The 14636-nt window shown below is 36.0% G+C and overlaps 1 protein-coding gene across 1 annotated transcript; it reads left to right on the top strand.

Annotated features, from left to right (window-relative positions):
• The first annotated feature begins 206 nt into the window (after window positions 1–206).
• On the top strand, window positions 207–14175 carry ndc80 (NDC80 kinetochore complex component). The gene is made up of 17 exons (XM_039659212.2): window positions 207–437; window positions 958–1067; window positions 1204–1284; window positions 1653–1779; window positions 1891–2063; window positions 2204–2306; window positions 3241–3330; window positions 3437–3530; window positions 4113–4213; window positions 4754–4898; window positions 5057–5262; window positions 7711–7857; window positions 7950–8039; window positions 11338–11430; window positions 11576–11706; window positions 11782–11884; window positions 13856–14175. The coding sequence occupies exons 2-17, from the start codon at window positions 979–981 to the stop codon at window positions 13979–13981; spliced, it is 1899 nt and encodes a 632-aa protein (XP_039515146.1). The 5' UTR covers window positions 207–437; window positions 958–978; the 3' UTR covers window positions 13982–14175.
• The last annotated feature ends 461 nt before the right edge of the window (window positions 14176–14636 follow it).

The raw sequence follows: 14636 nt of genomic DNA on the forward strand, positions 1-14636 counted from the left end.
CGAAGGTTGGTGTTTTTATGTTTTAATTTACTAATAATTATAATTCATTGAGTTATTTAATAATTCAAAGGTGTTGAGATATTGTAGTGTAAAAATAATTGTATATTATTCATTACATTTTATTTATTATTTTTATTTTATTTTTTGTTTACAAAACTTCAAGCCTTGATGCCCAGCGCAGTTCCGCCACACCAGCAGGAGGCAGTGCTTCGCACAGCAGCTCAAACTGAGGCATTTACGTCATCAGAGTGATCCGTTGAACAGCGTTCGCGGAAATTTTTGAAATTCAACCGAAGCATCGACGGAAGAATAAACTGTAGTAATAGCGAAGTGTGCATAAATATATTTTCGTGATATATCTGTTATGCTGATATTCATATCTGGAGTATAGAACGTATTAACCGAGAATTGTCCTCCAGCTGAAGTTTATATCTGAGGTAACGTTATTGGTTTGTCATTCTCATTTATTTCGTTACTAGCATAATATGTAGTTAATTTGTTATTCAGTTAGCACCATTTAATGTAATACAGTTTCGTAAAAATATATATATATAATTTCTCAATCAGTTTAACGTTAGATGGTTGTGTTTCAATGTTTGTATGTGTGGTTTTAAACTTAAGTTAAGTTACGTTCTTCACGTAGCTGCTAACCTACACGTCATAAATTGCTAGCAAATACTAACTTACTGTATAGTTTTCCATGTTTGTAAGATTCAAAGTACTGAATGAGTAAATCTGCGTTCTTTGTTTGTACGAATTCGTGCTATAGGACAATACCTATGGTTTATTTACATTACATGCCTAAGTACAACACCAGCGCATTCATTATTAGTACTGGTAGTATTTAAGACAATTGCCGAAAATATTACAAATCCAAACTGTATTATGCTGGACTTGATCTCTACTTTTCTTGTACTATGGTAGTAACTGAACCTTTTCTCTGTCCTACATGTGAAGGGTGTGTTTATAAAGGTCAAGATGAGTCGGAGACCCAGCAGCAGATATTCTGAGATGCCCATGCGTGTGACAGACAGCAGGATGAGTCTGATCAATGCCACCCCTCAAAAGTACACTCCATCTATATTTCCTTTTACATTATATTACTGCAAATGTATCCAAATGCATACGGATTGTATTGGTCTAAACCGCTTTCAGCGGTAATGCTTCTATATGTATGATATGTTAACTTGAATTTCATTACAGCAAGGACAATGTCTTTGGCAAGCTGAACATACCAAAACCTCAGTCTACCACATCTGAGAGACGAACAAGCTTTTTTGGAAAGTGAGTCTGGTAGTAACTTGTGATTGTGCATTGATCGTGTCATACAGGCCTCGTTTCACAGACAGGGCTTAGATTAAGCCAGGATTTGACCTTAGTTAAATTAGAGCATTAAAGTTGCTTTTATAAACATGGCATAGAAAAAAAAACATTACTGGTGTGGATCTTGACACAAAGCAATAGCACTAACATACTTCAAGATATGAGAGTGCAAGTTGATTTCAGTTAAAACATGCATTTTGGCCTTAGCCTTGTCTGTGACGATGGGAGAAGTTTTTTTAATAAAAATTTCTCAGGGAGAAAGTTTTTATTAAACCACAATTGGTTAATCATGTACTGTAGTACAACAGTGTCCTCATGTTTCTCCACAGAGGCATCGGGGCAGGTGGCCAGAGGAACAGCATGTTTGGGGCATATGGGGGCCCAGAGAAGATGAAGGACCCCAGACCCCTACATGACAAAGCTTTTGTCCAACAGTGTATCAAACAACTTTGTGAAGTATGATAGGTTTTAATGTCATATTGCGTGTTGTTGATAATTCTGTTATTATTATCTCGCCCCTAAACCAAAAGTCTGTTTACAATTAATTTATTTCTTCATTATGTCTAGTTCCTGGTGGAGCGAGGCTTTCCAGGCAGCATCACAGTGAAGTCTCTGCAGTCTCCATCCACGAAAGAGTTTTTAAAGATATACGAGTTCATCTACACTTGCCTGGAACCGTCCTTTCAGATGCCCACTGCCAAAGTGGAAGAGGAGATCCCAAGAATGCTCAAAGATCTGGGGTAATCACATTATCATAAAAACAAAGGATGACAATATTACTACATCCTGTATGAAACGCCCTGTCAAAAACGCTTTGATCAGTGTTAACCACCCTGTATTTTGCCCTAATCGTTAAGAGATGATTATCGTTTTGTTTCAGATACCCGTTTGCACTCTCAAAAAGTTCCATGTACTCCATTGGCGCTCCTCACACGTGGCCACTGGCTCTCGGAGCTCTCATCTGGCTCATTGACACGGTCAAGGTGACTCTTCTTCAGACCTTTAACATATATTTGTGAGATATAATCTGTACATAGAACTATTACTGGTTTCTATTTAAAGTTATGAATTAAGCGAGACTTTCACTGTTGCTCATAGCAAAGCAAACAGTCCAGAAATATATGTACACTACTGTTTCAAAAAGTCACAGTTTTGTAGAGTTAAGGTTTTGCCAATACCAAGGCTGCATTTCTTTGATCAAAAATACAGCAACATTTGTGAAATTTAAAAAAAGTAAAAGACTATTTTAATATATTTTCAAATGTAATTAAAAGAGTAGTTCACTTTTTTTTAAAAACAATTTTGCTGATAATTTTCTCACCCCCATGTCATCCAAAATGTCCATGTCTTTCTTTCTTCAGTCGAAAATAAATTAAGGTTTTTGATGAAAACATTCCAGGATTTTCTCCATATAATGGACTTTACTGGTAACCAAACGGTTCAAGGTCCAAAAGACAGTTTTAGTGCAAACTGTTCAAAGGGCTTTAAACGATTCCAGACGATGAATAAGGGTCTTATCAAGCAAAACGATCGATCATTTAAAAAACAAAGTTTAAGTTTTATAAGCTCAAATGGTCGCCTTGCTCTGTTCTGTGATGCACGTTCGTGACTCTCCTGTTCAAACTCGTTTATTAAAATGAACAAATCTTTTTTTGCGTCATTTGGTTCATTCAACGAACGAAATGAACGAATTGACTGTGAAAAAGATTCGTTCATTTCTTCATAAAAAAAAATAAATTTTTTTTTAAAACATTGTGCCGTTGAGTTTTAATGACAAAGGACCATTTTCCCTTGAAACTGTGAAAATCTGGCTTTCCTTACTATCCCAGACTGCAATCTGAACTATAAAGTGCACGTTAACATGTAGAAGGAAACATTATTCCAGCTTTGACTGAAATGTAGATGTTCTCCCTACAGCTCTTCAGTGGTCTGAGAGACCAGGGTCTGCTGTTCTCTGACTTTTCAGATGAGCTGTGTGATGTAGAGGAAGGGGCAGAGTACAACAAGGTACTATATCAGACAAAACGTCTGCTTTGACAGTATATTTCACTCTTCTGCATAATTGTAGACATCACATATTTGCCAAATGAATATATGTATATTATCTCTGTAGCTCTGTATGGAATACTGCTCTGACACCTACAACAAGTTCATGCAGGGTGCAGATACGTTTGAGGATGAGGATGATGACTATCTTAATAAACTAAGTAAGTTGCACCACAGTGTGAAGGGGTAGTGTATATTGAACTTATTTAGATGGGGGGGGGGGGAGAATTATATCCAACCTTCTGAAAAAACTTTTCAGTAAATATAAAACAATTTTTTTTTTCCCAATTAACCCGCTTCTGCAAGCTTGTGTTCAACTGCTTCTGCTTTTTTTTATTTTGCCACATAGCAATATCTAATCAGAAACCATTGCATTTTTTTTTCTTTTGTAAAAAAAAAAAAAAAAGTTACATTTTGATGACAGTTGAAATAATACCAGATATTTTATTAGGATCTAATACAACATAATACATGTTTGAACTTTGATATACCGGTAGTCCAACAGTGATACTACGTTGTTTTTCTCCAGCACTCCATGTTTGTGCGGGATATCCCTCACATTAAACAACCAAAACAAAAATAACAATAAGAAACTTTGTGTGTCTTTATGTTTATAATAATAACGGCCTTTAAATGACTGTATATTTTAAATTCAGACTGTATATATATTATTTGAATATTTGTAATAACACTAATGCAAAATATGCTTTCACTGCTGATCATTTTTTTTGGAATTCTCTCAGGGAAACTGTACAATGTGGATGGGGCGCTGTTACACTCCCAGCAGGAAAAACATGCCATACTGATGGAGCACTTGGAGAGACTTGAAAGGGAAAGTCAAACTGTGAGTGTATACACGTGACGTTTCCATCTCTTGTCATTTATCGGGTTCATTCAGATTATGAGAATTACTTTAAGTCAAACATATGAGTCAGTCAAAACTGTGAAAAAATATTAATGCAAGTATAAAGAATGAGCTTCTTCAAAGTTGCCACGCTTTTTTCTTGATTTACAGCTTTTCACAAACATCTCTCAACTACCTTTATAAAACCTTCTGAAATTGTATGACCCCAATATGACAAAGAAAAAAGGATGGATTGTGAAAACTAGGCTAGATGTGACATAGGGCATTAAGGTCTTAAACATACAAAGAATTCTGTCATAACAACTCTCTGAGAGAATGGCACGGAAATGGAAATGTTAATGTATTTGGTTTTGGCCAGTGTTGTGCAACAGCAAGCAACCATAGCTGCGCTATGTAGATGACGATGTGATCGCTACCAAATGAGTTAAGGATCTATCGGCCTGTGCCATCTAGAGATTCGTGCCAGAACAAAGTAAAAAAAAAATGATATCAATATTAAGGCTGTGTGTTTATTGACAGGATCGTTTAGCAGGGAAGAAGACCGAGAAGCTCAGATTACAGGCTGATCTGCAGAAGCTGCAGGACTATCGTTGTACTCTGGAGGACCATAAAACTGGACTGGAGAAAAAAGCTGCTGCACTGTCTGAGGAGCTCGAGGCTGCTGGTAAGAGAGATTACAAAATGCAGCCACACATGCCTTGTTCACTTTGCACATTGTATGTTGTCTTAGCTCTGTGATAAGCATTTCATTGTAACACCACATATGCCAATAACAATACAAAGGTTGAATTCAATTGGTAAATGTTCCTGTTTTTTGTACAGAGGTGCAGTTGGAGGGTCTGAAGCAGGAGAGGATGAGGCTGCAGCACATCCTGGAGAACCAGAAGTTCACTCCAGCTGATATCGAGCGTATTAACCGAGAGAGGAATGAACTGCAGCAGACCGTTCACAGCTTAAACCAGAGTCTAGAGGAGGCTGAGCAGCTGGTTTGGAATGAGGAGGTCAACCTGTCCAAAACCAAAGAGAAGGTCAGGACTATACCCACAAACAGACATCACTGCACGTCTTGTAAGAGTTGTTTCACAGACCATGGGCTGATTCACACAGAACATGTTTTTGCGGATAAAAGGCAAATGAAACGAAAATAGGATCTAGAGATGTGCTTTTTAAAATGTTGTCATGCATGAGACGCTGCAAAAGACACGTAAAATACGTCTACATCTTTACATAAAAACAATGGAAAAGTATAGCAGTGGACTGGAAAAATGCATTCTGTGTGAACAGACCCCAAAGCTGCATACAAAATCTCATACTGTCTGAATAGGTACTTCATTTAAATAAGTATGTACTTCGTGACCAAATAATATGTTCTGTAGTGTGTAGTATGAATGAAATTCAGGCAAACTACATCTGCCATGTTGTTATTGTAATGTAACTTACAGTGTCAGTTGTCCCTTTACTGCCATTCACAACTTCTCCCCTGTGGCCTCATTGGATAGTATTTATCCCAATAAATCTCCTGGACACATCTCTGATGGATACTTTATAGGGGTGTAACGATACACAAAAACTGACGGTTCGGTTTTCCCACAGTTTTGACGTTTCGTTTTGGTTTAGAAAGCTAAAATTGCTTCTTTTTTTTAAAAAAGTGGTTTAATAAAAAAATTGTCTGTCTTTAAATTATTTCAGTTACAGTTAAAAGTTTCATAAGGATTAAAAAAAATCTGCTAATGCTGTAAACTGCACATTACTATAACATTAAAGGTTGTAGCCTAGACTTTTAACCTAAATTCAGATGCTATTTATTTTTTAGATATAATAATCAACACACAACACATTGTATGTAAACCGAACATGAGGCAGTTTTTGCATTAACTTGTGTGTTTACTCTAATTTGTTATTTAAAAATAATAATTTACACAGTTATCATTTTCATGAAAGATATTTTAAACATGCATTAAATACTCAAGATATCATTAACAGATTAAGTAAAATATAATATATAGGCTAACATAGTGCATTTATTTAGTGCAAGAGTTCGTTTATAGGAACCAAAGTTGTGGACACTAAATCAGTTGCCTGTTGAGGTAAATATAATGCTAATGACAAGCTATGCTGTTTTATTGACGTCTTTCCGCTGCTGAAACTGATTGAGTGATTATACGAGTTATGATCCCTTTCAGTAAGTATACTGTATCTTTCAATATACCTTCAGGTCTCTATTCTGTAACTGAGGAAGAGATGATCGCGTTTACTCGCGCGCCGCGCTGCCACTTGAAATGAGGAGCTAGTAGGCCTACAGCGATCTGTCACGCCACATCAAAGAGCGCCAAAACGCCATTTATTGTTTGAATTTCGTGATCAGCTAGACAGAATTTGACGCATTACACCTTGCTTATAATCGAAAGTAACAAAACATGGAGCTTGTTATTTGGTGTTAATGGTGGTTAGGCTACAAAACTGAATTTGTTGTGTACTGTACACATAAGACATGAGGTGCGATGAGCCGGGCTGGGCAGGGCGTTTTCGGTACGCAATGAGAGTATCACTATTCGAATCGTGAGTTCTGTATCACGGTTTTTCGGTTGGGTTCGAAAATCGTTACACCCCTAATACTTTACTATAATTTCAGACAAGTATTTTTTCACATACTTTTTCATCCTTAATATAGTAGGGAAGTAGGCATATTTATATTAACAAATGCCTCCTTTCCAACTATAGTATGTGACAATCACTACACAAAATAATAGTATGCCATACTTCGAAGCATTCTTAAATTGGTAAGTGATAAAAGCCAGATGAGGCACCATATCTGGCAAGATCCGTTTGAGTCGCTTCACTATCTAATGAGGCCACAATAAAGGATTTTTTTTTTAGCCAGGAAAGTGATGACCCCACATTGTAGTTCACATGTCAGTGCCAACATGGTGAATGGTAAACACAAGCATACTTTATACAGACTTTATTCATGTCAACAGTTCATCAAATGTAATAAATGCGCTAATGTCCACTTTAAATCCTGTTTTGACAACAACCGTCCATTTAAAGAGGAAGACACCATGCGACCACAGTTCATTTTTATCTGTAAATGATTATATAACTAATAAACTGGAAAAATATTTGTATGTTTAAGCATACAGTATTATCAACATTTGAAGTGGATCAACCTTTCATCAAAGTTATACATGCATTTTTAACAATACCCGTTCTGGTCTTCAGACTACTTTGATGAACTTTGTTTTTCTTCAAATGTATACTATTGTAGTTTACGAATTATTTCACTGACTTGTATTCCAATCTCTGACTCAAGACGCAAATTGTGTGAGCTTATTTTGTACATTAGATCGCAATACATTTACCTTCCCATTGACCCTCTGCTCGAAGAATTCAGGACAGAAGTAGTTAAAAGTGGACACGAGATATGGATTAAAATACCAGATGTAAACGAGAATGTCTCCCTTTTGATTTTGTTGCAGGCGGAGGTGAAGGTTGCTGAGTATAATAAACTGGGTCGTAAGCTGAAGCTCATCCCGCAGTCAGCAGAGAATGCCTGTGGTCATGACTTTGAAATCAGAACAGATTATAGTGCCACTACCATCACACAGTACAAGACACAGATACAGGTACAGTCTCTACTGCCATTCATCTGAAGCTTCTTTTATTTAGTTATTATTTAAGGATGTTTCTTTCTTTTCTGTCGTGTCTTAACTGTTAGAATCCTCTGAAGAATATGATGGTGGACGTGGAGGATGAATGCAGCAGACTCACCAATATGAAGTTGAGTTTGGAAGAGACTGTTGAACAGGTGCGAGGCTTTTGTTTTACCTCTTATTCAGTTGCTGTTTATGCCTTGCACTTAAGGAAACATTTATATCTTGTTAAATACACCAAATTACTGATGTGACCCCCTAATTATCCTAGTCTGGTGAATCTCACAAAGTCTTCCAAGAAAATGTCTCGTTTATATTTCACTCCCAAATCAACAAAAAAGGTGTGGAATTTTATTTTGCATAAAGAATGTTTTAGTACAGTTAAGAATGTACTGTTTATTATTTGCACTGTGACATTTTACCAACTTTTAGTGAATTATATGTATTTTATTATTATTTTTAGTTGAATTAATTAATTCATCATGAATTATGATGGTGTTTATTTTGTAAATTGTTGTAGATGGTTTGGTTGTGGTTAGGGTGCATATATATATATATATGAAGAGTTCAGATGCAAAAGCCTCTAAATGCCATTTGAAATTTTCTTCTTTAATGATGATTTTTATCAAACTTGTATATTTAAGTTCAGTAATTTCACTTAAATAACAATTAATAGGTAATTATCATTGCCATTTAAGTGAAATTACTGAACTTAAATATACAAGTTTGATACAAATCATCATTAAAGAAGAAAATTTCAAATGGCATTTAGAGGCTTTTGCATCTGAACTCTTCATATATATATACACAAATCCATACATTATGCTGAGTCTGTAAAGCACTTTGGGGATACACTGCTCTACAGTAATTTGAAAGTGATTGCAGTACAAGTTTTGGCCACAACGGCTCCTTTAATATAGGGCTGTCGCGGTTATGGAATTTCCCTTGCGGTAATGTTGAGTGGCTCAATAGCGCGATATGCGGTATTACCGCCATTTATTTATTTATTTAATTTATAAATATTTGTTGCTATATAAATAAAGTTTACGATGTGGACAAAAACGAGGTCATTTAACCAATAACCTAAACTAAATAGCGTCTATATGCGCATTGAAAGCATGATTGAAAGGCTTTCACTCAGCGCGCATATTGTTATGACAACTTTGAACCGTTCATTCAACAAACACGTTCAAAGAGGCTGATTCGTTAAAAGAGATGTAATGAAACAAGATGTTATTATTTATAACTTTGATTTTAACTTTGTTCCACTTTTCAAGGCTCAGCTGAACAGCAATGCGTCGCATGGGTAACGCGGAAGCTGATGCTTCACTTATTAGAGACCAATATGGCATTGATTCAATGCGTGACTCTGTGATATTATTTTCTGCGGCTTCCTCGCGCTGTGGGATTCTGACCAGCGCTGCTGCTGACGCGCATTTGTGGAAAATACCCGTGACGTGAAGCTTGATGATACGACAAATATTTCGCTTTCCTTTGACACGGCAACCTTTTCACGACTTCAAAGACAGACGCAGGTAATCGCACGCGCTCTGCAGATCTCTCTCATTCACTGTCTGTGTGAAGCCTCTGTAGGCTACACATCACTAAGATAAACAGTCTTGTTGTTATCATTATGAACTTGTTTAGCATTCAATACACATGCATGAAGTTCAAAACAAGAAGAAGCCTTATAAAAAAAAAACGTGAATATCGCGGTTGCTGCGGTTACGTGCAATCCTCTGCGGTTGACCTGTCAGAAGCGCGGTACTGCAATATTGCGGTTATCGCGACAGCCCTACTTTAATATATAGATTTTACTAGTATCTGAAAAATCTTTTTATTGCCTTTCTTTAAACGCATTGTTATTATTTCTGCAAAATCCAGTATCGACCAACCTCTATATCTATATGCATTGATATATTAGCAATATCTCTAGGGCTGTCAACTGATTTACATTTTTTTTTAATCTATTTACATGTTGTGCTGATGAATTAATCGAATAACTTAATCACACATCAATTTTGGCTTAGGACTATTTAAAGTAATTTTTGTGTTCGCTGAAAAAAGCATTGTATGGATATTACAAGAAGTACATTTATAAATAAATAATTTCATTCAACATAGGATTTATTATACACAAACTTTTAATGCTACATTATGTTCATAAATGTTTTTATTTATTCATAAAGCTGCATCTGAAGTGGCATTTTGGTATATTTACTTCGATTGTTTAATGCAGCTCAGAGGTGGCATGAATATGGATGGAAAAATGAAATGAAACTCTAAACATGAAACTAAAACTGCCAGTAGATGGTGGCAAGTCACTGTCTTAATAAATTGTTTGGAACTTTTCATTGCTGAAATTGAGCAAAAACAGACAATATTGACAATGTAATAATGTTCAATTCTTGTTTATTGAACTGTCGTATGAAATCCATATCAGATTTGCAATCGTGCAGATATTTGGGGGAAAACAACACTCTTGATTGTGTGATATTGCTAAACTATATCATATCAAATTAATGACACAAATCCATATATCGGCAGTTTTTGCCCTCATATCTTGAATTTTAGTGGCATTTTTTTTAACTGCATTCTATTATGCTCATACCCTGCATCATGTTTGTAACTAAACTGCATGCAATGCTAGATGACACGCAGGTCTGGTCCGGGGTGTGGTGTGTTAAAAGCGTTAATAAATGTAACACTTTCCCCCCCCCCTAATTAATTGCCCCAAATTAATGCGTTAAATCAACAGTGCTAATTTGCACATAAACCTATTTTAATACAAACTATTTACAACGCTTAATAATGTATTAGACCACCACGTATTGTGCCACAGCTGCCCTAAACTAACAGTATTGGCGATTACCAAAATCGTTGTTAAACCAGTATATGTTAGCTCTTAGCTCACAGTTGGCCAAGTCAAAGTCTGGACTTAAATTCTATTGAACAAATTTGGGATTTAGTGCGTTCAAAGATCGATCACAAAAAAATGTAATCTACAGCAAGTCTTTGGGAAACTATTTGGATGTAAATAACAAAAGAGACAAAATATTTAGTTGTTTCAGTTTGTTGTTTGCCTAATAAATGACAATGAAGTTTTTGACAGATTCCTAAAATATGTGTGTTTTCTCTTTATTATTACAAGAGGTCTAATACATTGGTTATGCACTAAATATATTGAGTATTTAAAACTTGTGGTTAAATGTGAGCCCCAGCAGAATCTGAGATTATTTGTTTGTTCTGTATGAACATACAGTTTTCATGCAGTTTCTGCCAATGTAAAGCACTTCAAATCAGTCATTTATGAGTTTCAGTAATGAAGCTACCTTAAAAGGGAGTGATCTACATAGAAGCCAAAGTCAGACAGCTTTTTAGGTTTTGTAATAAAGTGTGTTCTTACAAAGCATGATGTGAGCTCATGTATGTACCACCCCATCGGTTTATTAGGTGAAGTCCAACATCTTTGATAAGGAAAATGACATTAAGCAGCTAAAGGAGCAGATTCGCAGAGTCGACCAACAGCTGGAGCATGACTTGCAGGTAAAATGCATCAGTATGGGGATTTCTGATTTTAAACCTGTAATATATTAGCCTTATGTTTAATTAATTCATGTTTCATTTTCAGTAATGACACGTTTGAAATTGTTACACATGTATGCATTTGAACTAGTTATGGTGTGTGTAGGAAATGGCACAAGAGGATGAGAAGTGGGCAGCTGAGGTGGACTCTGCCGAGACCCATAAGAAGCGCTTGGAAAAGAACGTCACGCAGGGATGCGAGGAAGCCGAGGAGGAATGCAAAGCTGCCCAACAACAGTGAGCATCTTTTTTCCACTTTATTTTTCTAAATGCGTCACCTGTCGATCTCACTCTATGTAACTTCTCCTCCAGGTATCATGTGGTCGTGCAGGAGACTAAAGAAGAGCAGCGCATGGTGAACAAGAATCTGGCTGAAATCTTCTCTTATGCAGCAGACCACTTAGTTACAGTTGAAGTATGTGATGATTTTTGCCTACAATTACCAGTCACATCTTGACTTTGTGTGTATAATCTATCTTTACTCCAATGGTGATGTGTAAAAATTGGGACTTGTTAATGGTGAATCTAACCTACTAAAATAATTGCATAATGAATTGGAGTGTTTTTGTTTCCGTAGTGTTTATATCATTTAAGGGTTCATGTTGAGTAATTAATACATGTGACCTGTGTTTGCTTTCCTTTGTGACGTGACTCACAACCTTAATTAAGATACAATTTTGGCAGATTAAGTATCTGTCTGGCACCCCGGCATAAATTAAGAAGGAAAGTGTTACAATATGTTCTACATGAGGTTGAAAATTTTGCAACTAAAATTTTCCAGATATGTATCTGAATTATAGAGAGCCTAAGTCCCTCCCCTTCCGGTCGACCACCATGGGACCTTATTTCGGAAAAATATTGAATGGTAGTCAATGGTGAGAGACAACAAATATTTTGATCTCGTTTGAATTGTGCCCTGAATTACACATATGATGTTTGTCAATTTAAAAGATACATTTAAAAGAAAAAGAAAGCCGCAGTTTGATGTAAAACCGTTGAGGTATTAGACTGTGAAAAATACGTAATTACAAAGACTACAAACCCCAAAGGCGCACATTTTCTCCCAATGAATGAAGCTAACTTTACTGAGGCTGTCTGTCATTGTTTCTACAGTCTTGCGTTATAATCGTAACGTTACGCCGTCCTACCTGAGTGTTTTGTACCAAACTGCACACTCACGAGCAGCGGCTCTCGTTTCTCTTCCCGGGAGATGTAGTTCATAGAGCGATTTTCACATAAAACTAAATGTTACTCTTCTGTATGACAAACTGCGACGTTTTTGACTTTCAGAATTATCTTTTAAATTGCCAAACATCATATGTGTAATTGAGGGCACAGTTCAGACGGAATAAAAAGATAAGTTGTCTCTCTCCATTGACTACCATTCATATTTTTTCTGAAATAAGGTCCCATGAGCCGGAAGCGGAGGGGCGGGACTTAGGCTCTCTATACCATGGTTTGTCTGAATACTCGATTCTAATTGGCTGGAAGGTGTCTGTTAAAGTTCCGATTACCCCAAGAATGATAACTATGAAAGTACCTATATTAGCTTATGATTGGCTGTTGATGATTTTTATTGTTCATCAGCTGGAAAACATTATTCTAAAAGTGATTCAAACGATCGTTGTAGTTGTTGTGTGGACTTCCCTATTCTAATCGTTATCATCCTTGGTGTGAACAACCCTTAAAACAAAATGTATGTGCTGTTTTCATTGAAGGACCTACAGAAATCTGGGTACCGCTTCCTTTTACAGTACAGTACTTACAGTGTACTTACCTAGAAAGTACTGACTAATATAAGGTAAGTACATGGAACAGGGGTAGGTTCAGGGTTAGTACTAGTTATTACCCAGTAATTGTAGTTACTAAAATAAGTACATAGTATTTACACGGGTAACTGGACTGTAAAAGGAAGCATTACCGAAATCTGTCAACGCTGCCTGCAACTTTTATTAATAAAATAGCATTGCTTACTCTAAGAAATTAAATGATTTTTTTTCCAGTCTTAACATACTACTTCTCTGATTTAAATCTGGCAGACTGCTTAAGCGACCTGTAGCCAAAATAATACAATTTGTACAATAATACAATCAAATTTTATGCTGCAAACATAAATGACTGCTTTAACTTGTCAGTGCTGGCAAGTGGCCATGGTATAATCGGGATAATTGATGACTAGGTGTACATTACTTGATTTTATTTGACCAATGAAGATTCTTTGCTGCCATGTCATGGATTAAAATTGCTTAGTGCTCACCAGCCCTGTATTATTCCTTATATACCACCCTTTTCTTAAGATCTGTACTTCAAAAGGTTATATGACCAGGTTTGTGTAGATTCTACTTGAAAGCAAAAATGATGTATATAATTTTTTTTTTCTCTTTAGAAACACTGCAACGAGCAGCTGAAAAAGTTTGATAAGATGAAGGAAGTCATCCGTGAAGACGAGGCTGACATGAAACAGCTGATGGATCTAGTGGAAACCTTCATGAAGAAAGCAAACAGCTTGTAATGTCTTAATAGTTTTGATTTGTAAATAGTTTTACTGTTAGACTTTTTTTTTTTTTTAACTGATGTTCGATTCTGCCGCCATGGAGTAATGTTGGAGTAAAGACAATGTCTTTGCATGGAGACTGACTCATACTTTGTGTATTTATCCTGTATTTACATGTTTGTTTACTAAAAAAAATAAATGTTTTTGTGCTAGTTTGTTTACACTGCTTACATAGTTTTTAGTTATAATTCATCTGCCTGAATAAAACATTTCACTTCACATTATGTGTCGAAAAAATCTTCCTAGTTATAATAGGATTTAGATCAGATGTTAGGACTATGTTAGCTAATAAAAATACTTTGTCACCTATATATCAAACCAGAATCATATGTAATCTTCCTTGAGAAATTTCACGTTTGTGGGAAAAGTACATTTTATGTTTGTACATTAGGTAGAGTATAATTATATGGTAAATTGTTTAGATTTGTCTTTGGAAAGTACTGCTATAGCTTGTTGGATGCTATATGCCACAATACAGTCCATGTGGTCCAGAGGTAAAACCAATTGTGATTTTAACTCTTTCACTTCCATTGTTGCAATATTCTGGCTTTCTGTGTTTCCACTGTTATACGCTAGGGGGCGCTATGACACATCTTATGCATTTTTAAAATCA

This window comes from Pimephales promelas, chromosome 17 (genome assembly GCF_988280905.1).
Source record: "Pimephales promelas chromosome 17, fPimPro1.hap1.1, whole genome shotgun sequence".
NCBI lineage: Eukaryota > Metazoa > Chordata > Actinopteri > Cypriniformes > Leuciscidae > Pimephales > Pimephales promelas.